At 45.2% G+C, this 27,500-nt stretch overlaps 1 protein-coding gene and 1 long non-coding RNA gene across 3 annotated transcripts in view; one reads left to right on the top strand and one right to left on the bottom strand.

The window, feature by feature from the left end:
• esr2a (estrogen receptor 2a) overlaps positions 1 to 10,049 on the bottom strand; it is a 41,378-nt gene extending 31,329 nt beyond the window's left edge. For both annotated transcript variants that reach the window (XM_063223551.1, XM_063223553.1), the window contains exons 1-2: positions 9,261 to 10,049; positions 6,494 to 6,657 (exon numbers count right to left, since the gene is read on the bottom strand). In XM_063223551.1, the coding sequence (XP_063079621.1) occupies positions 6,494 to 6,657; positions 9,261 to 9,976 (880 nt within the window). In that variant the 5' untranslated portion in view covers positions 9,977 to 10,049. The remainder of the gene's footprint in view (positions 1 to 6,493; positions 6,658 to 9,260) is intronic.
• LOC134469348 (uncharacterized) lies at positions 9,787 to 10,118 on the top strand. The gene is made up of 3 exons (XR_010038974.1): positions 9,787 to 9,868; positions 9,905 to 10,004; positions 10,039 to 10,118. It is a non-coding gene; the product is annotated as an uncharacterized LOC134469348 (long non-coding RNA).
• The last annotated feature ends 17,382 nt before the right edge of the window (positions 10,119 to 27,500 follow it).

Here is a 27,500-nt window from a genome sequence, read left to right as displayed (position 1 = left end):
CAGGTTGCATAAATAGAGGTGGAACATTAGATGAGAGGTGCCCTTATTCACGGCAATCCTGGTAACCATTAGCCTATTTGTAGGTAGACCCATGTCAATGAATGGAAAGGGGGCTCTGTCAAAAATGGCTTAATAATGCAAAAAAAAAATCCATTGACAAACTATAAAACAGTAGTTGAAATTGCTGCTAAATATCTACCTAATACAAACTGATTTTAAAATGTATTTTATCGACTCATGGCCTATGATTTAAGTAGATATTTCGCCTGACAATTCAAATATAGTCCTTGATTCATGTGTCACTTCATATTCATACAGTTTTAGGCCATTTTTTGACAGAGGTGGGCGTGTTCTCCATTGATTTGCATTGCCTGAAGAGCACAGGTTTACCTACCTAAGATGGAGGCTGTGCTTGCCATTATCCAGTGCTGTCGCAAACTGCTGTGTCACATTTAGTCTAATGTTCTATCTCTATGGTTGCATATTATTTCACAGTCATACTAATGTGCTCACATTAATTTAAAGGAAGAGTATGGACTTTTTTAGTAGTTTATTTCCAGAGTTTCAACTGCCCATTCACAAATGCTATCCGTTTCATTAATATTTACCACTGCGGTCGAATGAAATTACAAGAAGACACGCTGGGCTACTTCTCATTGACTAGACCCAGGGCTGACCAGAGCACACAGCATACTTAAAAAAAAACTCTATTTATTTTTGTGCTCATATTGAATAACGTTTCAGTACGTACATCTTTCCTCAAAGTCAAGCCAAATTAACATACTGGATATTTAATATTATACAGGAGAAAAGTATACTATACTGCCCTACAAAGGCAAAGTGCAGAAACTATGCTAACATACAGCTGAGGGAAATGCCTTGAAAGCATTGGTATTAGGCTGGATATTGTAATGTAGTTACTGCAAATTTGACATAGCAATACGTCTAAAACACATTTGAATCACAAGGCTTTGTCACAAGGTAAATGAGGTGCAATGACGACTATTTTCAGTCTAAACTCAATGTTGACAATATGTGTAGTTACTGTGCTTTGCCTGTGTAGGGCAGTTTAAGTGTATGTCACATAAGGCTATGCTATCCCACATACTGTACCAAACATACAAAAGAGAAGAGGGCAGCCAAGTGAAGGACAGAGCTGAAAAACATGAAGAGAAACAGCACAAGTGTGTGTGCTACATCTGCAGCTATCATCACTGTTTTTGTTGTTCATATCCCACAAGTCCTCACTAGGAATGTGTACGGTACGTTAGCAAGGAAATAGTGCACTTTTGCCCTGGGCTATCTTGGCAACACCTTCTATTTTCATAATAGACAAGTGACGAGAAGGTTGTGGTTTGTCAGTGTTCTGAAGCCTTTCAATGCCTTTCTTTATTCAGAGATGAATTCTTTGCTTTGTAAAAATGTAATTTCTAGTACAGTGTAGGTGTATCAGGGTCAACAATCTGCCTCGGGGTAAACAACCAGGTCACAGTAACAGCAGAGTACAGTAAGAGTACAGGGGTACATTTCTCCAAAGTGTAATTGTTAGCCTGTTAACAACTTGGGTAGTTTCCAATAGGAAATTGTATTGGAAACAACAAAGTAGCTAACATAGTAAGCAACTATCGTTTCGAGAAATGAACCCCAGTACAGGTCAGTGTAACAGTACAGTGCTTTAGCTTTATGAGCCACGACCAAGAGCTGCTAAATGTAATCGAATGTACAAATCTCATGTTTTTTGCATGGGTATAGACCCTGACCCATGACCCCATGTGGAACAGAGCAGAGGGCCTGCCTAGTCCATGAGGGTGACAACCAAGCACAAAAGCAAACAGCACAAATGTGCTTGGACTTCACTGTGACAGTCAGGGCTCGGCAGTGAAAGCCTTTATGGCTGCTGTACCTTAGGAGATGCAAATATGCACACTCACACACACACACACGTGCGCACACGTGCGCACATGCGCGCACGCACATACGTACACACACACACACACACACACACACACACACACACACACACACACACACACACACACACACACACACACACACACACACACACACACACACACACACACACCTGACTTTGTGGCATTACGCTATTTGTTCTCTTCATGTTAGGTGTGCATTATTTCATTTGAGTAACTGTTGTTTGGTCTTGAGGTATTCCTGTATTCTCTCCTCTCTGTTACGGACACCTGGCCTAGTAGCTGGAGTGATATGAAGTTGAGCCGAGGCACAAAGCGGAAACAGCCTGGCTAGTTCTTCAGTGTCACTGCAATGTTTTTATCCTTTATCATAATCTCTGAAAGGGAAACACAAGGTGCTCTGACAATCTCTGCATGTTGACACCAGGCCAGCTGCAGTGGTTTTACCAGAGATTCTATAAGTGCACTGGTTTTACTGTCAACCTTTCCATTTGGCCTAGTACGAGACGCAGAGCAGGATTAAGACGGCCTGGGGCCCCTAGGCTACAGGTTGCTGTGGGGTAGGCATATGTTGCAGCAAAATGACATAGATAGTGACATAATTACAAGGAATTAAGGATAAAATGTCTGTCAATTGTGGAGAGTATTAACAAGATTTAAAAAAAATAATCTTTAACATCTCACATCTTGCCATAATTCTGCTATTTTGCACTTTTGGCCAATCAGGGTGCCCCTGGCAGGTGGGTGGGCCCCTAGGCTTCAGCCATATCTAGCCTGTGTGTTAATCCGGCCCTGACGAGACTTAGGAAACTGTGTTCCGATTCTCTGGCAAGGGGGACTTTGTGCTTACTCATATTTAGACAAGGGGATGCTAGGTGGATTTCCCTGCGTCTGCTATTGTGATTATTGGGCATATTCATACTGTGGAAATACACTTTGGTTTGAAGTGCTTTGTCAGTTCGACTTATAGCACACCAAATACACAGACTCAGACAAACAGACACACAGGCAAACAGTCACACAGGCAAACAGTAACACGCGCACACACACACACACGCACACACACACACACACACGCACACGCACACGCACACACACACACACACAAACACACACACACACACACACACACACACACACACACACACACACACACACGCACACACACACACACAGACACACACACACACACACAGCACATTCATGTACACACACACACACACACACACACACAGACACACACACACACAAACACGCACACACACACTAGGCACACACACACTAAGCACACTAAACACACACACGAATGACACTCAGTAGACACAAACAGAATAGACGACAGCACTGGGTACTGAGCCAAACTTCATCCCAGTGGAGAACACAGTGGGGGGGCCCTGCCCTCCTCCCTCCCTTCCTGCCTAGCTAGCTGGCTGGGTGGCTGCCCCCCAGGCCGTGCCCTCCTATTGACGCAACACCTCCAGCGTTGCTTCGAGTCAGTCCAAGAGCAATACAAATATTGTTTCTGAGCTCCCGAAAAATCTGGAACTCCTCCCACTTTGTCGGGAAGCAAACAACCATTTGCGAACCAAGGGAGGCAGGTCAACCATGCAGTTTGGGAAATGTTAATTGTTATGCTCTTGGTCAGAACAAGTCTAGAAGAGATTTGAAAGTTGATGATAATCAGGCTTGCTGCCTCCCTCCCTCCCTGGCTGTCCTGACGGGCCCCCTCCCTCACTGGCTGTCCTGACGCCCCCCCTCCCTCACTGGCTGTCCTGACGCCCCCCCTCCCTCCCTGGCTGTCCTGGCTGCCCCCCTCCCTCACTGGCTGTCCTGGCTGCCCTGGCTGCCCCCCTCCCTCACTGGCTGTCCTGGCTGCCCCCCTCCCTCCCTGGCTGTCCTGGCTGCCCCCCTCCCTCACTGACTGGGTGGCTGTCCCCCTCCCTCACTGACTGGGTGGCCGTCCCCCTCCCTCACTGACTGGGTGGCTGTCCCCCTCCCTCACTGACTGTCCTGGCTGCCCCCCTCCCTCACTGACTGTCCTGGCTGCCCCCCTCCCTCACTGACTGTCCTGGCTGCCCCCCTCCCTCACTGACTGGGTGGCTGCCCCCCTCCTTCCCTGGCTGGATGGCTGCCCCCCTTCCTCCCTCCTTCACTGGCTGGGTGGCTGTCCTGGCTGCTCTCCTCCTTCCCTGCCTGGGTGTTTGCCGGGGTGCCTCCCTCCCTCCCTGGCTGTCCTGGTTGCCCCCCCCTCCCTCCCTGGCTGGGTGGCTGCCCCCCTCCTTCCCTGGCTGGGTGGCTGCCCCCCTTCCTCCCTCTCTGCCTGGGTGGCTGCCCCCCTTCCTCCCTCCCTGGCTGGATGCCTGTCCTGGTGGGCCCTGGCCCAGAGTGCTGGTGCTGGTGCTTGTGTGTGTGTGCTGTAAGTAGTTGAACTTGTTGTTTACTGGAGCAGGGGTTATGATGACAATAGGGCAGGTGGGTCAAATTGAGACACGTTGACATTTAAGGACGCGCAGAGGGCAAGGTCTGTGGCTGTGTGTGTGTGTGTGTGTGTGTGTGTGTGTGTGTGTGTGTGTGTGTGTGTGTGTGTGTGTGTGTGTGTGTGTGTGTGCGTTGCTGTGTGTGTGTGTGTGTGTGTGTGTGTGTGTGTGTGTGCGTTGCTGTGTGTGTGCGTGTGTGTGTGTTTGTGTGCGTATGAGTGCACAGCTTTCAAAGGCCTATAGATCGCTCGTCACAATCGTATTTTGGATATCACAGTGACAGAATTAGCCTTTCGCAAAACCCCTCCCACAAACGGCCGCCAACCAATCCGAGCTCAGCAACGGTAACTAAGGAGTGTAGAACTTGTCGGAGGTCCATCAAAAACCTGCGATTTTAGGGAGACATAAAACGTGTGCCTATGGCACCGTCACGGTCCGACACCATCTGAAGATTGATTAGGACCTCGTTTTTTCACTTTCCCGAAGCAAAAACCTCAAGCGGACTGATAACAGGGATGGATTAAGCCATGTGGAGGCTATTAGCTCCAGGTGGTCATATTTAAAAGTAGCAGGCTAACTGTGCAATCGTCTTGTTTGCTAATATAGCCCCCTTCCCCCTTGCATTTAGCTGGCAGAAAACGTACCCTAAACAAATAATCAATGCATCGCTCAGACTTAAGGACAATATTATATGATATTATAGTATTGGATTCACAGCATTATGATTCAAATTTTATTGGGAAACTACTAGTTGCGTTGTTTAATATGCGCCAAATGCACAGCCCACGGAGCAGCCCCCACCCTCTCTCCTTCACGGTTTGTGTCTGTGTATGCGTCGAGTGTGACAGCAAAAAAAAGTAACACTGAAATGGGGCTGCGCTTGTTCCAACCTTGTTATGAAGATATTAACTGTCAACTAAAACCATTAAAGTGAACAGAAGAGAGACGCCCAGTGTGACTGCCCAAGAGCTGCGCAGTGTGCCCAAAGCCCGTCAAAGGTCTTGGTGGACGGCTACATTGTCCCAGTTTACATCAAGCACTATCAAAATGTCCTGGTTACAGACATTACATCGCCATCATCAAGTTGTTGTATTTCACAGTTGAATATGGCTTCTAGTAATCAGTAATCATTTCCTATGAAACGCAGCCAAAACATGTGCCTGGTTCTAAGTTTTTGACGGACGTAGCAACAATAACTAGGGGGCGTGGCTTTTGCGAAAGGTGAATTGCGCAAACTTCATGGACCAACAATGAATCTACACATGCACAAAAATATTTAATCCAACTGGTTTCCCAACTTGACAAACACTGCTGCTCTGGACAGACACTACCCATAAAGACTACCCTAATACCATGGACATTGGTGTTGTTGATGACACTTCAAGAACCGGAAATAAGATGTTGCTCTGACGCATATTGAACCTGTGCTGGAAAAACGTGTGAAATATCACACAAATAAATCGTTGCAAATAAATCACTGGGATCATTAACAGTGTGGCGGACTTCTATGATTTACTTCCGTTACTTTATTTTGTCCAGCACCTGTACCACTGATGTGCACGCATTCTCTATCTCCTTGAAATATCAACCAATAGTTCATGCATTGCCAGAAAGTGCCTTCAAAACATCCATGGTGGCACTCATCAATGGTAACCTTGGTTATGTTCATAGGCTGTGTGCGAGTGGACTGCAAATAAGAAGAAGGCAAAGCAGCTAGCTAGCTAAGTACTGTTCACTGTCTGCGGTATGCGGAGAAGGAGATGCCACTTGTACCCCTGAATCGGCTGTAGACCAGTATAATTTTGGTATTTATGTAGAAGACACATCATTGCTTCTTTAACATTGTTTTGAGGCGCTGTATTATTTACTCAATAATCATTCTAGTGTGTGTGCGTGCATGCGTGCGTGCGTGTGTGTGCGAGCGCATGCATGTGCGTGTACGTGAGCGTGTGTGCATGTACGTGTACGCGCGCGCCTGCGTGCAGTGCATGCATGTGTGTGTCTGTGTGTGCGTGTGTTTCCAAAGCAACCATGATGTGGTGATGGTGTGATGGTGTGATGCTGAGGATGCTGCAGGCAGCTCACCTTGGATGCTCCTCTTGAAGAAGGCCTTGCATCCCTCGCAGGACCAGACGCCATAGTGGTACCCGGAGGCGTAGTCGCTGCACACCGCGCAGTAGTGCATGTCTGCCTTGCCCCCCGCCGAGCCACGCTCCTCACCCAGGCCTCGCCTTCCCAATGACGGCTTGCTGCGCAGACACACACATGCATGCGAAGAAACATACACACAGACACACAGACACACAGACACACAGACACACACACACACACACACACAAAGAAACATACACACATACACAAAGCACTCACACATGCATGTGAGGAAACATACACACAGACACACAAAGCAAAACACACACACACACACACACGCACGCACGTACGCACACACACACACACACGCACACGCACACGCACACACACACGCACACGCACACGCACACACACACGCGCACACACACACACACACGAGTGTGAGAAGGAGAAAAGACACTGAATAAAGCTGCGCTTCACTGACAGGTATCTTGGCATGAGAGCAAAAAATAAAGTGGTGCATCGTAAAGAAGCAGTGTCGCGCTCTTCCATGTGACAAGTAAAGACTGTTCAAGATGCTTTGCCGCTACAGGTTAGCTTAGCCTGGTTTACAGCTGAACTAGCTTCTTGGAATACCTCCTGTGGCCGTAGCAACCTTCAAAAGGTTGCCGTGGTTCTCAGACGTCTTACTGCCCTGTATTATTTTGTGTTCATAGTATACCAGGGCTGGACTGGCCATCTGGTATAGCGGGCATTTCCCGGTGGGCCCTGCACCCTTACGGGCCCCTATTTTCAGATATGGAAAAAAATAAATAAAACAAATGCTTTTCTTCTTTTTTACATTTCTGAAAATAGGGGCCCACGAGGGTGCGGGGCCCACCAGTGAGTCTGTTCTGCAGCGCTCATTATGAGGGGGCCCTTTAAGCCAAAAGTGCCCGGGTCCTACTTCTCCCCCAGTCCAGCCGTGGTGCATCCTGTTGTTGTGTAATCAAAACCCGAGCACATTTTAATGGAAAGTTTCTTAAATGTACCGAAGTAGCCACATCTAGTGACTCTGGTGACAAAAGACTCAACCCCCATCTCTAGAAAGCAAATAAAAATGCATGTGTTTACAGTAACAACTTTGCTAAACTTTAATGGTGCAGCACTCTCTGTACACTGCACTACTGTACTGTGACTTGACCAAATATACAGTATACTATGAAGCATTTAAATGTTTCTTGTAATGTATTATGTATAACTGCATATACTATATTACAGTGTTTCTCAAACTTTTTCAGACGAAGGACCCCCCCCAAAAATGTTCAGGGACCACCTGTCAACTGAATTGACAGTTGACGTGTGCTACTAATCTCGATGCAGATCACTTATTTTTTTATTCACATTACAAGCCTGTCTTATTGTGGTGAAAATAAGACTTCAGCTATGTTTAGCTGGGTAATACTGTTACAAATATAACCTGCTTCTAGCTTGTCTTGGAAAAGTAGGAATGCCCTCGCGGACCACCTGCGCTCTGTCGCGGACCACCTGACCACACTTTGAGAACCTCTGCTATATTATGTATAACTCGATACACTTGCCTGCCTTCCTTGCACACTCTGTAAGTCTTCCACAGTTTGCTTATTATTCACTGAAGCTTTGTTATACTTTCCCTAATGTTATGTACTGTATTTGTTTTGATTGTAAAGTGTCCTTGGGTATTTTGAAAGGCGCTCAAAATAAAATGTATTATTATTATTGTTATTATTATTATTATTATTATTATCATTATTATTATTATTATTATTGTCACAGTTTTTTGTTTGCTCTGTTGGACTTAATGCTATACTCTGTAATTTCCACCTTCCCTGCACTTTCTATGCGTCCTCCTTGTAAGTCGCTTTGGATAAAATGTAATGTAAAATCGGGACTTGCTTCGTATAGGGGTCAAAGACGTGTTATTGGACTCAACCGTCTAACCGCATCTAATGTCCATAATTAGTGGTTGATATGCTGCAATGGATATGCTTCTTAGATAGTCTTCATTGTCTGATGAAGGGCATGCTGCCCGAAACGTTACATAAAAAAAGAGCAACATGAGCTTGGTGTTGCGGACTTTTCTTTCAATTTTTCATGGTATTTTTGCTGGTCCTGGACCTGTACCCAATCTTTTTGAGACGGATGTGCGTGTTTTTCTCTTTTTGACTATGCTTCTTAGATAGTCCACTAAAAACAAACAAACAAAAAAATCCATACAATAGTGCCAATGGCTGTCGTTGCGCCGCCCTGACGTGTGCTACTGCTGAAACGTCACTGACCAATAAATATAATTGAAGAGTTTATTTGCAAAGCCGTGTGCATTTTAGTATTGAAATGACCGTTCAGGGGTCCTATCACCTATGTGTCAATTCTTGCCATTCAAATATTTTGAGAACGTACTTTTTCAACCTATTGAAAATGCATTTTGCAATGCAAAGCCCAATACAAAAATGTCCACTTCCCAACATTCTAAAAAATGGAGAAATACCATTTTGCAAATAAACTCTTCACATTTAAGAGGAAGTACCGGGGGGTGCTGTGGCGCAGCGCGCTAAGCCCCCCACATTTGGGCTTGCATGCCCACGGGGACCTCGGTTCAAGTCCGGCAGGGGTCATTTCCCAACCCTACCCCATCTCTCTTCACACTCACTTCCTGTCGCACCTTCACTATCCTATCCGAAATAAAGTCCCAAAAAGCCCATAAAAATATCTAAAAAAAAAAATAAAAAAGAGGAAGTACCGGTTATCCTCATTGAGCTCCGTCCAGGCTCTGTGGGCAGGCTGCTCGTGCTGCAGACGCCCCTGCGACCGGTGGGCCGCGGCAGAGAGTGGGGACACATGCTGCCCGTGGTGGGGGTGGTGGTGATGGTGGTGGTGGTGGTGCCCTCCACCTCCTCCTCCTCCTCCTCCTGCTGCTGCGTGGTGCATGGACGGCGGCAGCGGGCCGGAGGGCCAGAAGAGCGTGGTGGGGCTGAGCGACTGGCGCACGGGCGGCGGGCAGTCGGCGATGGGCGGCCCGCCGTAGCCCACCAGGCCGGGGCTATAGAAGGGCAGCGCGCCAAAGTCGTGGCCCAGGTCGGTGTAGGGCGACGGGATGCAGATGGGCTGGCTCTCCAGGGCCGGGGGTGGGGGCGGGGGAGGCAAGGCCGAGGGGGACGGGGTACCGAAGGACGGGGAGAGGTCGGGGGCCTGGCTGAAGGTCGGGGAGATGTTGCGGGCCGACTGGCTGAAGGTCGTCGGGGAGAGGTTGCGGCCCGCCTGGTTGAAGGTTGTCGGGGAGAGGTCGCGGCCCGCCTGGCTGAAGGTCGGGGAGAGGTTGCAGTCCTGGTTGCTGAAGGTCGGGGAGAGGTCGCGGCCCGCCTGGCTGAAGGTCGTCGGGGAGAGGTCGCGGGCCTGGCTGGAGTCCACCTTCTGGAGCTGTAGCAGGGGGCCTTCGCGCTCCGGGGACTGGGTCATGATGGGGGTGGGGGCTGGAGAAGGGGAGGTTGTGGCGGGGGCCGGGGCCCGGAGAAGGGGAGGTTGTGGCGGTGGGATGGGTTGGGGTGTTGTGGGGTATTGGGATGGGGGTTGGATGTGTTGAGTTTGACTGAAAGGATGTGGTGGGAGGGCCAGGTGTGGGGTGGGATGTGGTTGAATGTGATGTGTTTGGCAGGAAGGAAAAGGAAGTGAGGGTGTGGGGTGGGGTGGGGTGAGGTGAGGTGAGGTGGTATGGAGTTGGATGTAAGTGTAGTGAGTTTTGTCTGCAAGGGAGTGGGGGAGAGGTGGAGCAGAATCACATCCTGACAACCAGCAACATTGAGGGTTGGATGGGGTGGCGGTGGGGGGGGTGGAGGGGGAGTGTTGTGTCCTTGTCTGGTTGCTGGGTGGTGAGATGTGGGCTTAGTTCATTTTTTCTCACGCAAAGGGCAGCATTCTCAGTGGGTGGGAGTCAGTGGCTGCAACATCTCAGAGGCAGAACGCTGATGAGAGAACGCATGGCTTACATCACTGCTGCAAGATGGTCTTCATGACTAGAGGGGGGGGGACGACAGACAGACAGACAGACAGACAGACAGAGAGAGAGAGAGAGAGAGAGAGAGAGAGAGAGAGAGAGAGAGAGAGAGAGAGAGAGACAGAGAGAGAGACACAGAGAGAGAGAGAGAGAGAGACGGACAGACAAGGGAAAATGGAGGTCAGAAAGCTGTCAGAAAAACATCTCCGGAAAGAGCCAAGAAGACACACTTAGTGTTTTGGCACACCTGATGAATCTCAAAACAACACAAAGTGTCTTCCAGTCATAAACAGATTACATGACTAATGCTTTGCTGTTTAGAACGTGGAAATCCAATTCCTTTTACTGTTCCAATCCATGTCTTAAGAACTGTGCGTGTGTGAATGTGTGTGTGAATCTTCCTGTGCAAATGTAAAATATCAGCTCAAAGGCCGACACCTCCCCTGTTTGGCAGAAATGGCAGGAAAAGAAAAGAAAATATGTTTAAGGAGATCCAGGGTTTTGTTGTACAAAAAGACTTGAATGAAAGCTCAGATTCTCCCTTTGAAGATGACATAAATGCTTACTTATATTTGTCTAGTATAGTTTACGTTAGTATAGTTGACGTTATATTGTCAGATGGCCATCATACATCATTGAACAGCTGGCTCTGCAGTGGCCTAGTGGTGGGGCTCTCATCTACTATGCGGCCAACCCGGGTTCGATTCCACTTTGTCTGTAACAGTGCGCATGTTTTAAGGCTCTGCCTCACAGCCTGTGTTCTGAAGTGTTATGACACAGATACACTGGAAGTTAATCGTTATGCAGACAAGAGAGAACAGACTGAGGACATGTCAATATTGGGTATCTCTGGCTCCCGTTCAAACGAGAAGCAGTTGGCCTGGTAAAACCCCACTCTTTTCTGCTATAGCCTGATTTAACCCTGACTGACAAGATGTACACTGAAGATGAACTCATCAGAAAGAACACTTAACTGATATAGCATTAATGGCTCCAAAAAGAAAATAGCCCATACTGTATAAAGATACAGTACAGATGCTGTTGTTTGAGAAATTAGTTTCAAACTAAGCAGATGAAGACAAAGCATATTTTCCATTGATTGAAAACATGCTTTGATCATATAGCCTAGGCAATTGTGATTATTATCTCTTGCACAGGTAAAGACCTCTTCAATAACTGCTGAGAACACTGCTGAGATCACTGAGAAGAGACAAATGTAAGGGGTGAATTCGGGTAAATCGGGTAACTTTGGGCCATTCGCTTATATGCAAAAAAAAGTGGCCCAATTTACCTGAATTCACCATATGTTGTGCTCTATAGCCAGGTAAAGGTAGAGCTGGCATCCGCAAAAAAGGCCACCTCCTCCACTTGTGCAGTAACCAAAAAAAAAAATCACCATGAAACAGTTCACCACATGCAGTACATGCAACGATATTTATCTCATCACATGCCCTTGTAATAAACGATACGTGGGAAAAACCATCCGGCCAATCAAAACACGCATCATAGAACATAACAGCACTATCAGACACTATGCAAGCTGGCCATTCACTATCCTCCCTGCCATTCACAGTCACCGAACATATCACACAAACATGAAGACGTGGTGAAATTGAAAAGAGACTTTTACAAAGAGAGTGCTTTTAGATTTGGACACTGAAATGTCTTTACCCTGGTGGCATGAATGATGAACTGTCTCCTTCTCATGAACCCACTTGACCTGTATGGCGCAGAGATAAAATCTTAAAATCTTAAATAACAAAAATATTTAAAACAAAAATATTTGTATAATGCAGTGGTTCTTAACCTTTGCATGGACAAACACCCCCTGGACCTTATCCTAAGCCTCCCAACGCCCCCTTGACCTCATTGGGACTAATGCCCCAAATGACAACTAAGCACTGGCCCCTCTCAACTATATCCTTCTCAACGCCCCCCTAGAGCTCCCCAACGCCCCCTGGGGGGCTGTACCGCTCTCGTTGAGTAACACTAATAAAACTTGTCTAACATAACTTTTAAATTTAACTAGCCTATGTATCCTGTCTTGTGGACACCTGTAATATAACATGTATATATTATTTTATTTTATTTTATTTTTGGGTTTGTGTTTTTGGCGATCACTTGGCAGAGCCTTTAAGAGCCCTTACAATACTGGTGATTAATTTTGAATTTGGGAACACTGATGATGGGCTAGACCCAAAATGTTTGGTGTAATTGTTTTTGGTCTCTCTTTATTTTATGCTTTTAATACAGTTTCACTGATTAGCATCTAGCTCCTGTGCGTGACTTTTTTTTTCTCCCTAGTGCTAAATAGTCAGCCTGAAGTCCAGTGTAATGTTCAGTCTGTATGAGGAAATTAGTGAGCATTGGCTTGATACCAGTAAACAATGTTAAAAGCAGTCCAGGACTTCAGTGATAGCCATCAGATGGAGCCCATTGATATTGAAATTCAAATCCAATATATCTACATACATCAATGGTAGACATTTATCACAAAATGTTAATGCCCACTACATCCACCTATGACAAAAGACAATCCCATTGATACAGGACATAAGTTACAATTAAAATACATTAAATATTCTTTGACCGTGCTCCATGGGTTAAAGGGTTTTTTTTTTAACTGCTTGCACAGTTACAAAGACCAACGTGACCTGGACAAACTTGTCTGCCAAAAATCCACAAAAAAAGTGTAACACCATGGCAATGGATTGATCCCAAACAAATCAATAAAAGCTGTCCTTTCAACCAAAGTGCTGTGTCACCGTTCTAACTCCTCATATCCCTTTCTTTTCAAATTCTAGACCAGGGGTGTCAAAGTCAAATTCACAGTTGGACAAAATCTAAATCTGGGACGAAGTCGCGGGCCGAACTCAATATTCAAAAAGTACTGAAATTGTGCGTGCGGGCACATGCTTACAATACTCAAATGTTTACATCTTAAACACTCAATCCCAGCAAATAGTAGCCTAGTTGAAGTAGTTCAAATGTGCCTGCACAGTCTGTTGTAAATAAGTACTTTTATGAGCATGTGACGTCGAAAGTGTCATGTTCAAGTCATATTAAAATACATTAATGTGTAGGGGGGCCAGCTGTAACACACATTTGAAATGATCTCGCTGGCCAAATAAAATGACTCCGCGGACCAAATTTGGCCCCCGTTCCTGAGATTGACATCCCTGTTCTAGACCAGTGTTTCTCAACAGGGGTGCCGGGGCACCCTGGGGTGCCGCGGGCCCCCCTCAGGGGTGCCGCGGAAACGTGGCTGATGAATAAATTATGTAATATGATACATATTTGTCTAAATTGATAAGTTAATGCTAGTCAGTGGAATCTTTCATCTGCCATTTACGCACAATAAAGTAAATATAGGTCAGCTGCAACTTTGAATGTAGGTTGTGTGACGTCTCCATATGTATTACTTTTCTAAGCTTTTGTGGTATCGGATGCGATGCCAAGTTAGGGCTTGTTGGTTTGGGGTGCCTTGACATTTTTCATGAATGAAAGGGTGCCTCGCCTAAAAAAAGGTTGAGAAACACTGTTCTAGACACTAGAAAACAAATCAGTAAAAGGCACTGAGAACTGAATTCCCAAGATACCCGTGGTTCTCAACCTGCGGTCAGGGCCCCCCTTCGTAAAGAGCCTGAGATTGCAGAGGGTCTGGGGAATTTCGTCTGCATTGAGGTCACGACCAAAATGATACTTAATCAATCAATCAATCAATCAATCAATCAATCAATCAATCAATCAATCAATCAATCAATCAAAATTACGTATATAGCACATTATCATTCATAATTGTCATTCAATGTGCTAGGGATTAGAGAAAGTGAATAGAGAAGAAAAAAACTATATTATGTTATATAGTAGATAACTAACAATTACCAAAGGTAGATGAAAATAAAGTTGTTTTAAATTTGTTTTTAAAACAAGATACTATTGGGACAGTTCTAATTTGGACAGGAAGCTAGTTCCAGCATTTTGCAGCATAATGACTAAATGCCATTTCACCCTGTCTAGATTTGACCCAGGGCGAATTAATACTAAAAGGTGCACTGTGTAAGATGGTGGCCAAAAGTAGGTATTGCAACTACACTGTTCAGTGAAATTGTGCTGTCTACTGACAAATTTCATCTTTTCATGAATGCATACTAATTAAATAAGTAATATTTACTAGTATGATCAAAGTAGAGTAAGTATTTCAGCTAAAAAATTCTGGGCATTCAAAATGGCGGACCATAGAGAAGAGCCCCCTTTTCATGTATGAAAAGTGCAGTTTTCCCAGTCATAGAATTTGATGGTGATGGTAAGTATTCATGAAAAAGGTAAAATTAGTGAATGGGCAGCATGAATTCTGGAAATAAACTACTAAATATATTACACAGTAGACCTTTAATAATTTGTAATTAGGCCAGCAGAAACCGAACAGCACATCCAACATGATCTGCAAAATTAAAACCAAATAAAATACATTTTTGATCCCCTTGTTAAGTCACGAATTGTATTGATTAATGTCTCGAGTAAGAATTATAAATCCCTTACAATAATTCTCTCATCGCCTACACTGCATATACAGGTAGAATTTTGGGTTGGGGGCGGCATGGCTTGTCTCGGAGACAGTTAAGGGGCACTTTGAGGAAAAAAAAAACATGGGAAACCACTAAATTAACTTTTTAGCTTACTCAAACGTTTACTAGCCAAAATTGCTCATAGATGCTAATCTTACTGGCCACACAAACTCTCACAAATGGGTTAAAGTGGCAAGTAAGTTTTCTTTTCTACCAGACGAACCAAATTTTCATCACCATTTGGCCTCTTGGCGATTGTTAATTTAGAGCCTTGATCATATATATGAAAATGTACGTTATCATAAAGGAATATAAATAAATGCATACATGAAATGTAAACACATGAAGGACGTAAATAAAGACAACGAAATAAATAAATCAAGGAAGAAAGAAAGAAAGAAAGAAAGAAAGAAAGAAAGAAAGAAAGAAAGAAAGAAAGAAAGCCATACAGATACTGCTGGGTGCTGCTGCTGTGATTGAGAGAGAGAGAGAGAGAGAGAGAGAGAGAGAGAGAGAGAGAGAGAGAGAGAGAGAGAGAGAGAGAGAGAGAGAGCGCCATACTGCTCTGAGACTGAGTCACTATGACAGGCAGGCATCACGGTGAAGAGTAGGGGGTGCGTGCATGTGTGTGTGTGTGTGTGTGAGTACGTGCCTGTGTGTGTGTGTGTGTGTGTGTGTGTGTGCGTGCCTGTGTGTGTGTGTGTGTGTGTGTGTGTGTGTGTGTGTGTGTGTGTGTGTGTGTGTGTGTGTGTGTGTGTGAGTGCGTGCCTGTGTGTGTGTGTGTGTGTGTGTGTGTGTGTGTGTGTGTGTGTGTGTGTGTGTGTGTGTGTGTGTGTGTGTGTGTGTGTGTGTGTGTGTGTGAGAGAGTGCGTGTGTGCGTGTGTGTGTGTGCATGCCTGCCTGTGTGTGGGTGTGTGTGTGGGTGTGTGTGTGCCTGTGCGTGACTGTATGCGTGTGCGTGCCTGTGTGTGTGTGTGTGTCTGTCTGTCTGTCTGTGTCTGTGTGCAGGCAGGAGAGCAGTTTCCATTCACAAAAACAACAGCGTGCTAAAAACAACAACAGGCACAGAGTGTTTTAAGCCCCCACTCCTGTGCCACTCCTGTGGTAATGAGGGCCCCTTCGAAAATGACTCAATGCATTATCAGTAATGAAGACGACCCTGACAAACACGAGGGGTTACTGGTCGATGCAATACCAATATGCTGTATATATACGGTCAGCCGATGAGCATGTTACATAACAATTTAAACAGTCAGTTTTAACCCATTAAGACACAGCATTATACATTTGCTGTTACCTGAATGGCAATGACCAAGTCGTAGAGCAGCTTTTCCTCTTGAAGCACCCCCTAACCTGTGCCCAAGACCAGCCGCGCACCCCCAACCCAAACTTCTACATGTGTATGCACACTAAAAAAATGATTTAAGTGATTAATTGCAATGATTCTTGCTTTAGATATTAATAAATACTTTAATGACTTTACATGGGCACCAAAACATGTTTTAATTTTGTCTTGATTTGGCCTAATTATAAAGCTTGGAAGCAGAATTTTGTTCGCAACCTCAACACTGAAATCTCTGCCGCACCCAGGGGGTGCCCGCACCCCAGGTTAAGAACCACTGTCGTAGAGTGCAGTACTGTAGTACTAAGGTAGTTAACGTTTCAATGACTATTACTGCGTGCCAGTGGAGGTACGGCGTGCATTAAGGGGCTACAACATATTTTTTTCCTCAAGTGGATATTTCCATTGTAGCTATTAGTCGTTAATCTTATGATGCCACCAATTTAAAGGGAAGTTCTCTGTGTTTTTCTAAGGAAAGGTTGCTACTGCCACTGTGCGAAAACACTTCTGCTTTGCTTTGGGCCAACAGAGAAGCTTCTCTACAAATACAACTCAGCCAAAATAAAATGGTCAGCCACTGCCATACGTTGACTTCTATATGATTTTATCTTACGTGCTGGCAAGTAGTGTTTTGTCTTATTTTTATTTTATACGTGCTGACAAGTAGTTTTGTCTTATTTTTATTTCTTTTTTTATTTGTTTTTTGTTATATGTGTTTATTTTTCTGTCTTTGAAAGTTCCTAAACACTGATCATCATTACATGACCAGAGAATAACTACATGAACAGCTGTACTGTATGAGAGTTTGCAAATGTTTTCTTTTTATAATAATATATACAATCACAAAATGTATACATTCATTTCATCCAACACTTAATTGTAAATTTGACTGTAATGTGAAGTACGGATGTGCACTGACCACTAGTGGGCCCTGCCGTGGCCAACCGGTAGGGCACTCGCTTGCCATGTGGCTGACCCGGGTTTCGATTCCCAGCCCGGGTCCTTTGCCGACCCCTCCCCGTCTCTCTCCCAGTTCGCTTCCTATCCACCTCTCGCACTGTCCTATCAAATAAAGTCGAAAAATACCCCAAAAATAAAAATAAAATAGAAGACTGTGGAGAGTCAAATTACTCTTACATGAAGTCATAAGTCTGGATAAAATTCTGCAGGTGGTGTTCTGTACAGCTCTTACTGTAATTGATTACACGATACTGAGTAGAATTAACTCTAAAATGTTACACTGAACAAAGTGTAAAACTAACACTATTTTGAGTGTTATTTTTTTAGTTGATTTCAGCTCTCTATGAGTTCTAGTGTTTGTGATATGATCTGCTCTGGACTGGAGCACCTGGTGTATTTGGTGCCATATCCTCAGGGCCGCTGCTAAACTTTTGGAAGCCCTAAGCATAACTGGTCAGGAGCCCCCCCTCCCCATAATTAAATAACAAAAATACATTTTTTAAGTCCGTCTCAGTTTAGGAGGCCCCTAAATTCTGGGGGCAAAGTGTCTGAGGCCCTTAGCGCTCTGCTTACTCTGCTAATGTCTAGCGGCCAGGGCTGGCGCTAGGCATAGGCTGACAAGGCTGTCGCCTAGGGCACCAAATGTCTTGGGGGCGCCAGGAACACCAAAAACTCCAACAAAATTAGAACCTCAAGCGAAATAAAACATTAACATTAACTATGAATGTTTATGGTCAATTAGTATATTTGTAAGTACTAGATCAGATATGCTGGATTAGATGAGCAATGCTATGTTTACAATTTCTAAATGCACAAAAAAGGAAAGGGGGAAAGGGGGTGCTAGCCTAGGGCACCACATTGACAAGAACCGGCCCTGCTAGCGGTAGTCCTTCATATCCTTATGCATGATTTAAAGAGGAGGCAAAATTTAGACTGAAAAAAAGACCAGCCAGCCATCTGCTACCTGTCTCCTACCTGCGGACAGTCCAAGACGCACCCTCAACAAAACACTCATCTCAACAACCATCAACTCAACGGCATAGCAATATGAAGAAAAAATGTAGCCATATTCTGAGGTTTAACGCCCAGTCTGTTTCGGAGAAAAAATGACTAAGCATCAAACATTGTTGTAGAAAAGCTCAACATTGTGTGATTTTTTACCTGATAAAATGGATGATGATTACAATATGATGATGATTAAATTAGATTCATTTTCTGAGTGGATCCAGGATTTATCGGCATGTTGTGGGGGTAATACTGTGCACTGTGTAAAATAAATAAGTAAATGAAAAAGAATGGCCAAGTTGATGTGATTCTCTCAACAGAACTGAGTCTGTTTTTCACTGGGCAATTTCCCCTGACCATTTTGCCACTTCATTTAATTGCGTTTTCACACTGTCCTCATTTTCTTCGTTCGTAAGCTATCTGAGTGTGTTAGTAACGGACAATAAAGTCAGTTGGCTACAGCGGCTACATACTAATGATGTCAAGGCCATGGGTGCAATCCAAGTACATACCAGGAACTGTTTAAAAAAGATTTTTTTTTAGCTTTTTTTCTTTATTTGAGACAGGATAGTGACAGAGGGACAGAAAACGAGTGTGCAGAGTGAGACAGGGAAGGACTGGCAAACGACCCGGGCCGGAATCGAACCCGGATCACCAGCATAGTAAGCAGGTGCCCTACCGTTACGCCACGGTAGGGCCTACCAGGAACATTTAAACAAAGACGTCACTAAAAAGCATTTAACTCCCTTGCACAGATCCCCTGCTATAACCTTATTGTAACCAAAATTCTTGTGACCGAGTCTTAATCTGTTACTTGAGGCTCTCTGTAATGTCATAGCAATGTTACATTGCATTACATTACATTACATTGCATTTGGCAGACGCTTTATAACCAAAGCGACTTTCAAAAGAGGACATAATCATAGCCAACATCGCTAGCAGATACAAAGTGCACAGGAAATATACAGAACAAGTGCAGATGCAAAGAAGGGTAAGTATTATTTATTTATTTTAGAGTAAAAACACACTCACACACACACATACACACACGTCATGTGAAGAGTCTGGACTGGAGCTAGGTCAGCTCAAACATTAGTCGTTCTGAAGTTCAATGTTGTTGTGAAGTAGTTGAGTCTTTTTTAGCAATGAGTAAATGGGCCCATCGGCACTAAGAGGCCGCAGACAAAATGTCCTTGGGAACAAAGAAATGTTGCCATCCACGTCTACAGATCTCTCTCTCTCTACATTATTCTGGCTGTTGAAATCAAAAGGTGCGCCGATGTGTCCTTCATGTTATCACACAACGATAACATTTAGTTCAACTTGTACAAAAAAGTGGCAAGTTTGTTGCTACATGTGTTGCTAAAAACGTGTTGCAGTAGTACTAGAACTTCTTCTACAAGGCAGTCATCTACTGCACTGCTAAATAAGAAAAACACCTGGCTTTGTTTTGGTATGTGTTTTGGTATGTGTCTGTACATTCGTTTATCTGTCTGTCTATACCTATCTATCATTTCAGTATGTCAGTATTTCACATTGGTAAGTACACTGCTTATTTATTTGTCCTCGAAACTGGTTTGCAGCCGTTCAAGCAGCTTTATGCCACGTCTTCACATGCAAGGCACTATGCAATTAATATTGATTGAATGACCGACTGACTAACTCTTAATTAAATCACAAGGCAGGATTGCAAAGCATTTCACAGGGAACCTGCCAGATAGGTTGACAGCACACACACACACACACACACACACACACACACACACACACACACACACACACACACACACACACACACACACACACACACACACACACACACACACACACCTGTGATTCAAAGAGAACCTGTCACATAAGTTCACGGGGATAAACCTGTCAGACGTTCAGCTTACAACATTCAGACATCATCTGAAATTCAATTCTTAACCCAAAAGAGAACCAGCAAACACACCATCTTTTTATACTCATTCTCCAAACAGAAAGACTTTTCTCAACATTTGTTTTGTTTTGTTTTTGGTTTTGTTTTTCAGATCAGGCCACGGCCTAAAGCTCTCACTCACCAAACGAGACTATAAAAGGAGAGTTGGCCTAACGGGGAATTCAACTTCACATATTCAACCCACAGCCTCAGCACACCCACACCCCACACCGGCGACCCTTTCCCATCATGGCCACTGGCAGCTTTGGCCAAGCCTGGGATAAAATCGTATGAAAGGGCTCCCTTCTCAATACATATAATTAGGACCCTAAATGAACTTTTTTTTCATCACCAGCCAAAATGGCTAGTAGATGTCAATCTCACTAGCCAAACAAGCACTCACTAACGGCTTGAAAGTTGGTCTCTTTCCTACCAGCCAAACTTAAATTTCATCAGCATTTAGCCGGTTGGCTGGTGTTCATATAATGTAATTCCGTCCGATGTCTCAGCGCCCCATTTCCATGGACCCCTGGACAACAGAGCGCTTTCCTTTCCCCCTCCTTGTCAGCAGGCTCCATCCCCATCCCCATCCCCCACCACCATCCCCAACCCTATCCCTATCCCAATACCCAGCCCCGTCCCCCAGCTCCTGCCTCGACACAGCCAGCTTTCCTCCATGCGAACACTCTGGCCAGGCCTGCTCCTTTCAGATGCGGATGAAGGGGAGGTTTCCCTCTCTCCTCCCTGGACCTTGACCTCCGCCTGAATGACATTCCATCACCCTCCCACCAACCAACCAAACCTCCCCACCAAACACACCACCGCTACCTCCTGCTTGTCTGCCTGCTTGCCTCCCTTTACCCCCCCCCCCACACACACACACACACACATTTCCTAAACTCTCCTCTCAGTAAGAAGAAAATGCAGTGTTCATTCAGCACTAAGAGAGTCTATCTAACATCTTCTAGATTGTGTTTTGTTCCCATAGTGCTGTCTAACTGTTGGCTTAAGACATGTTTAAAAGTGCACAAAGCCTCCAAACACCTCCACAACCACCCCCACCCCCCCACACCTGTGTTGCCAGATAGGGCAGTTTCCCACCCAATTAGGCTGCTTACGGTGGATACACACCGAGGTATTCGCGTTCGCTTAACGTGTCCGGGAGCGTCGCGAGTCCCAGAGGTTAGCGGGCTGCCTTTCACACTGCACAGTCAGCGTCGCGGACGTCCGCGCAGGAAAATAGACTCGAGTTCTATTTTCAAGGAGCATCGCGGACATGTCCGGTCGCCGCTCACGGGGCGGATACGTTAAGAGGACGTGTCGCGCTTGTGGTGTGGTAGGATGCTCAAAATAATGGAAAAAAGGAGGCGCACACAAGACTTGTGTGAAAAAGTGTATTGAAGCCGAAAATATACAACAGAAGTCTAAGGTTTAACTGGAGAGACAGACGTTTCGGAGCTAGTCCATTTTCAATGTCTCCAGTAGGAAGCAATGTGGCAAGTGTGGTAGGATGGCCATCTGCGGGTGGAAATGGACATTGGGGTATTCTGTTGTTGATTTAGGGTAATAGAAATCGATACATTTCGGTTCAAATTATGTGGCATTTAGTGTGTCAAGGCGTTTTTTGAGCAATTTTTGGGCTGAAAATTATCAGACACATCTGGCAACCCTGACCCCCACCATCACCACCCTCACCACCACCTCCGCTGCCTCCTCCACCGTCACCTCCACCTCCACCACCTCCGCTGCCTCCTCCACCGTCACCACCATCACCACCACCTCCGCTGCCTCCTCCACCATCACCTCCACCTCCACCACCTCCTGTATGCCTGCCTGTGTGCGACCCTCCCTTCACCCCCCCCCCACCCCATCTGCTGCTATACTCAGGTCCACCACCACCACCTCCACCATCATCACCACATCCCCTCCACTGCCTGCCTGCCCTGCTAACCTCCCTTCAAGAAAGGAGGAAGAGGGGAAAAGGAAGAGGAGGAAAAAGGAGAGAAAGGAACTTGGGTTAGGGTGGCTGTGGCCACCATGTTGTGTGTTGTGCGTGCGTGCGTGTGTGTGTGTGTGTGTGTGTGTGCATGCGTGCGTGCGTGCGTGTGTATGTGTGTGTGTGTGTTTAGGGTGTGTGTGTGTGTGTGTGTGTGTGTGTGTGTGTGTGTTTAGGGTGTGTGTGTGCGTGCATTGTGTGTGAGGGGGGATAGTTTTAATTCAGGCTTTTTAATCGAGCTTGAGTGGCAAAACAAACGTGCACAGTTTAGGTGTTTCTGTGATCACAAAATCTCCAAAAACACCTGCTGAACGCCTACAGCCCCCATACTCAAATAGCGGCCCGCGGGGCATCTATTTGTGGCCCTCGAATAATTTTGAAAAAAAAAAAAAAAAAAAAAAAAATTTTTTTTTTTTTTTTTTTTAGGTCCGATCGCGCTGCCGGCTCTTATTTTGAAATCGCGCCACAGACGCTAGGAAGATGCGTGTCGTGTCTCCGCCCCCTCAATCAGTTTCTCCCTGTAGGCTCCAAACAGAAGTGACTATGAGGGTGGCAGAGGCTGTTGTGAGGTAGACTACAGAAGGGAAGGACGGTAGAACTTGTAAATAAATTATTTACAAAGTTCTCTTTGCCTGGTTTTTGAAAGTAATGGTCCACATTTCATTGCATACAGTGTGTTAGGACTTCGAATTGGTTTAGCACTAGCTGTAGCTAGTTGCTAACACAAATTAAGGCAAATTGTGTTTGAGCTCTGCTGGCAGCTAACTAGGGGTAGCCTACTTAAAAACGAATTGCTTGATAAACTTTTCACACTTTTAAACAGTCCCCAAATAGTTTGTTTGGAAAGCTAAGCCCCTCATAAGATTTCAAACAAAGTTATGAGCAACTTGATTATTTATTATTGGCTGTTGCATTTAATCAACATTGCATCAATTTGCCATTTGTTGGCAAAATCTGGTNTCCTCCTATCTATGTGTCCTCTTTGTTGAGTCCATTATTGCATCTGATTCTCATTATGCATGTGAGAGCTGCATAAACAAAGTCATAATAAGCAACATTTGTTTGAAAAGTGTTATCTTCAGGCTTATTGGTTTTCTCACTAAGAAATAAATGTTTATGAATGTAGTCTGCAAATATAGGCTAATCTTATGTCATTTAAAAAAAATACTGAAGGGTGGGTGGCAATGACAGCAAGGCAGGCACCTCACCCCACAGTGCTCCAGAAAAGTGCAGGCCCTTTATGAGAGAAATGTTCTCCCATCCTGTCACTGGAAACTAAATATCTGCTGTGGGTGTGAGTGCGTGTGTTTTGAGATTACAAAGGCCTTATCATTTTTTTTTTTTTTAATAATTTTTTTGGTGGGGGTCGTGTCGTGTCAGCCCGGCCCGGCCCTTTATAGGGAGGAATTTTGAAAAACTGGCCCTCGGGGACTTTTAATTGAGTACCCCTGCCCTACAGTAAGCTCTTTATGGGAAAAGGTGCCCTCAGCCTATAAAACTCCCTCCTCTTGCATTAGGTGTTCATTCTGCTATAAAATACCAAAAAAATGTTTTTATATTTATATTTATATTTTATTAAAAAAAAACTAAAATCTCATGAGCCTGAATGCTGCGTCTACAGTATGTCGCTTCAGGTGACTAGGTAAATGCAGCATATACGCAGCATCCAGCATCAATGGGTGAAGACATCGACGTAGACGGGACTTAGATGGGTTAGACGTAAGTCAGTCAGATTTTGAGTCATCCAGTCACTTTAAGTTTTTGACTACGTAGCCTCTCTTTGAAGAAGGGCCCACTGGTGAGCCTGTTCACTCATTGCTGAAAAAACTCAACTACATCATAACAACATGTCAAGAACCTTGCGGAACAGATCAAGACGTAGTCATTACAGTAAAATGTTATAGTGATAGTTAAGTTATAACATAACATAGGCTCTGCGCAAAGGGGTTAAAGTGATACTGTCCCATTTTTGGAAATATGCTCATTTTACACGTCCCCTTGAGTTAAACAATTGAGTTTTACCTTTCTCCTGTACTTTCAACCGTTCTCTGACTACGGCAGTGCAAATTTTACCTCCAAGCAAGCAGTTAACATTGACCCCTATGAGACCAGTTAGCCGCCAGCTGGTCTCATAGGACTCATTGTTAACTGCTAGCATGGAGGTAAAATTTGCACTGCCATACTCAAAGAACGGTAGAAAGTACAGGAGAATAAGACCCTATTGTTTAACTCAAGGGGACGTGTAAAATAAGCTTATTTCCAAAAATGGGACAGTATCACTTTAAGCTTCACTGTTTGAATAGACAGATCTCCAATGTGTAGCGTAAAGCCGGTCCACTGAACAAAACATGATATAATACGCAATCTTAAAAGTGTAAGAGATTATGGTATTGAGTTGTGTATCATTGTGGAGGGTTTTGGGAAATCCATTCAAACACTCAAACAATGCCTGTTTGCATGCATGTAAGTGTGTGTGTTTGTGTGTGCAAGTGTATATCTGTGCCCCTGTGTGTGTGTGTGCCTGTGTGTGTGTGTCTGTGTGTGTGTGTGTGTGTGTGGGGGGGGGGTAGTGTGCTTGCATGTGTGTACGTGTGTGTGTGTGTGTGTGTGTGTGTGTGCATGTGTGTGTGTGTGTGTGTGTGTGTGTCCGTGTGTGTGTGTGTGTGGTTGCGTGGGCTGTTCGAGGCTGGTGGCTGTGAGCCAGCAGCACATGCAGTACCCAGGCCCGGGCCTTGCTCAAGGCCACCGGCCTATCTCTCTGTTCCCCCACGCCACACCACTTCTCCTCCTTTCCTCCTTCCTCCTCTCCCGCTCCGCCACTTCTCCTCCTTCCCTCCTCTCCTCCCACACTGTTCCATTCCGCCACTTCTCCTCCTTCCCTCCTCTCCTCCCGCACTGTTCCCCCACGCCACACCACTTCTCCTCCTTCCTTTCTCTCCCGCACTGTTCCATTCCGCCATTTTTCCTCCTTCCCTCCTCTCCTCCTGCACTGTTCCATTCCGCCACCTCTCCTCCTTCCCTCCTCTCCTCCCGCACTGTTCCATTCCGCCATTTTTCCTCCTTCCCTCCTCTCCTCCTGCACTGTTCCATTCCTCTCCTCCCCTCCTCCTCCTCTCCTTCGGGTTACTCCTCTCCTGTAGTGTTCCAAGGCTCCCCGACCTCTCCTCTCCTGTACTCCTCTCCTCCTTCCCTCCCCTCCTGCTCTGTTCCCCTCCTCTCCTGCACTCCCCTCCTCCGCTCCAGCACTCCCTTCCTCCGTCCCTCTTTTCCTGCACTACTCCATTCCTTCCTCTCCTCTACTCCTCTTCTCCTTCCCTCCTCTCCTCCTGTACTGCTCTCCTCCTTCCCTCCTCCTGCTCCATTCCACTCCTCCCTTCGTCTCCTCGTCCTCTCCTAACCCCCCCCCCCCCTCCTCCGCTCCCGCACTCTCTTCCTCCTTCACTTCTTTCCTGCACTATTCCACTCCATTCCTTTCCTCTCCTGCACTGTTCCATCCCCGTGCCCCCTCCTCCTCCCCCTCCCCTGGGGGTTAAGTGAGGACCCCCAGGGCCCCCCAGAGGGGTGCTTAGCCAGCAGAGGACCACGTAGGCCGAAGTCAGGAAGTAACACTACTGTAGTGTACTGCTGTAGCCGCTTAACTCGTTAAGACACCGTGTTATACATTTGCTGTTACCAGAATGGCAATGACCAAGTCGTAGTGAATTACTAAAGGCCCTGTGTTATGTCATAGTATTGTAGTACTATGGCAGTTAAATTTTTATTACAGCGTGCTGCTGGAGGTGCGGCATGCATTAAGGGATTAATACAGGCCGTACCCACTGTGGCAATATAATTCAGTTATATTCAGATGTAGAGGTGGCCACCTTCAATATAGGCCTAAAGTGCAGGGGGAAATCCTGGTTTGTTTTCATAGTCCCGGCCCTCGGAAGACTTATAAAATTTGAAGTGGCCCTCAAAGGAAAACGGTTCCCCACCCCCTGGCTTACAGTGTCTGAAGAGTCTGAGTGTAATTACAGTATATTAAGACTGGCAAAGAGGAGAAGACACATCATCTCCCATCACCCGTGAAAAAAGTGAAAGCGTGAAAGTGAGAAAAAGAAACGCAATGTTAAAATAAAATATGTGGAGGCACAGTACAGTAGTCAAAGTAATATGCCGCTTCGCTTACAGTAAAGCACCGTAAAGCATAAATATGTGCTCGTCACTTTGCCATTAAGCTGCAGAAAGACGCTCATAAAATCCAGCTGGTGTCACTGTCGATGACGACACGCCACACAACCGTAGGACATTCAACTGTGTAAAATAAACAAGCGCAGATCGGGAACAGCAAACCCTTGCCCTATCTCGCAATGTTCATAAGAAGAAGAAAAAACAAAAATCCAGTATCTGTATTCAGATCCAGGACCGGATGAGCATAGAGGAGGGGGAAAATATGAGTTGTCTTTTAACCCCTAGACTGGGCGAGTTTTGGATAAATATATTTCACCAATCTAGTCAATTTTTACATACATACGTACACACACACACACGCACACACACACACACACACACACACACGCACACACACACACACACAAAAAGACTACTGTTTTGGATTATTGTTTTTTTTTGTGTGTTAGATTTGAGACAGCAATGAACCGATTGGATAAAAGCAGTCTCAAATCTCCCTATTCTGTGCAAGTAGGCCTGCCAGTAGGTCATGAAGGTGTTGAGACAGACCATACATAACATCTGCGAGCAGAGAAAAGCAGAAGAATGTTTATTATGAAGAATTGTATCATTGCGTATAATTATTATAAGAATATAGCATGGATATATGTGGAATCTAAATGAACAAGTAATAGATTTTATAGTTGCTGCAGTAGCATAGGCCTATATCATAAAATCAAAAACAATAAAGAGGGTGCAGCCTCCTAAATGGCGATACAGAGTTGAGAGGAGGAGGTATCAGAAATTATATACATTTCAAAGGACTTTTATAATTCATTTTTGTAAGAAGGTAACATCATGGTTAGAGGTTTATTCAGATGAACAAGTCATAGTAAGGTAATTACTACAGTATATCATAACATTTTACTGTGAAGAGGGCGCAGCTCCCTAAAAGGCAATATTGGTTAGAGCTAAGGGGTGAGGTTTTGAATAGAAATGTTTCAATGACAGGATTCAAAGCTATAGCCCTGAGAGAGAGAGAGAGAGA

This window comes from Engraulis encrasicolus, chromosome 18 (genome assembly GCF_034702125.1).
Source record: "Engraulis encrasicolus isolate BLACKSEA-1 chromosome 18, IST_EnEncr_1.0, whole genome shotgun sequence".
In the NCBI taxonomy this organism is placed as follows: Eukaryota; Metazoa; Chordata; class Actinopteri; order Clupeiformes; family Engraulidae; genus Engraulis; species Engraulis encrasicolus.
Note: the sequence above shows the minus strand (reverse complement) of the source record. Positions and strands in the feature narration are given on the sequence as shown.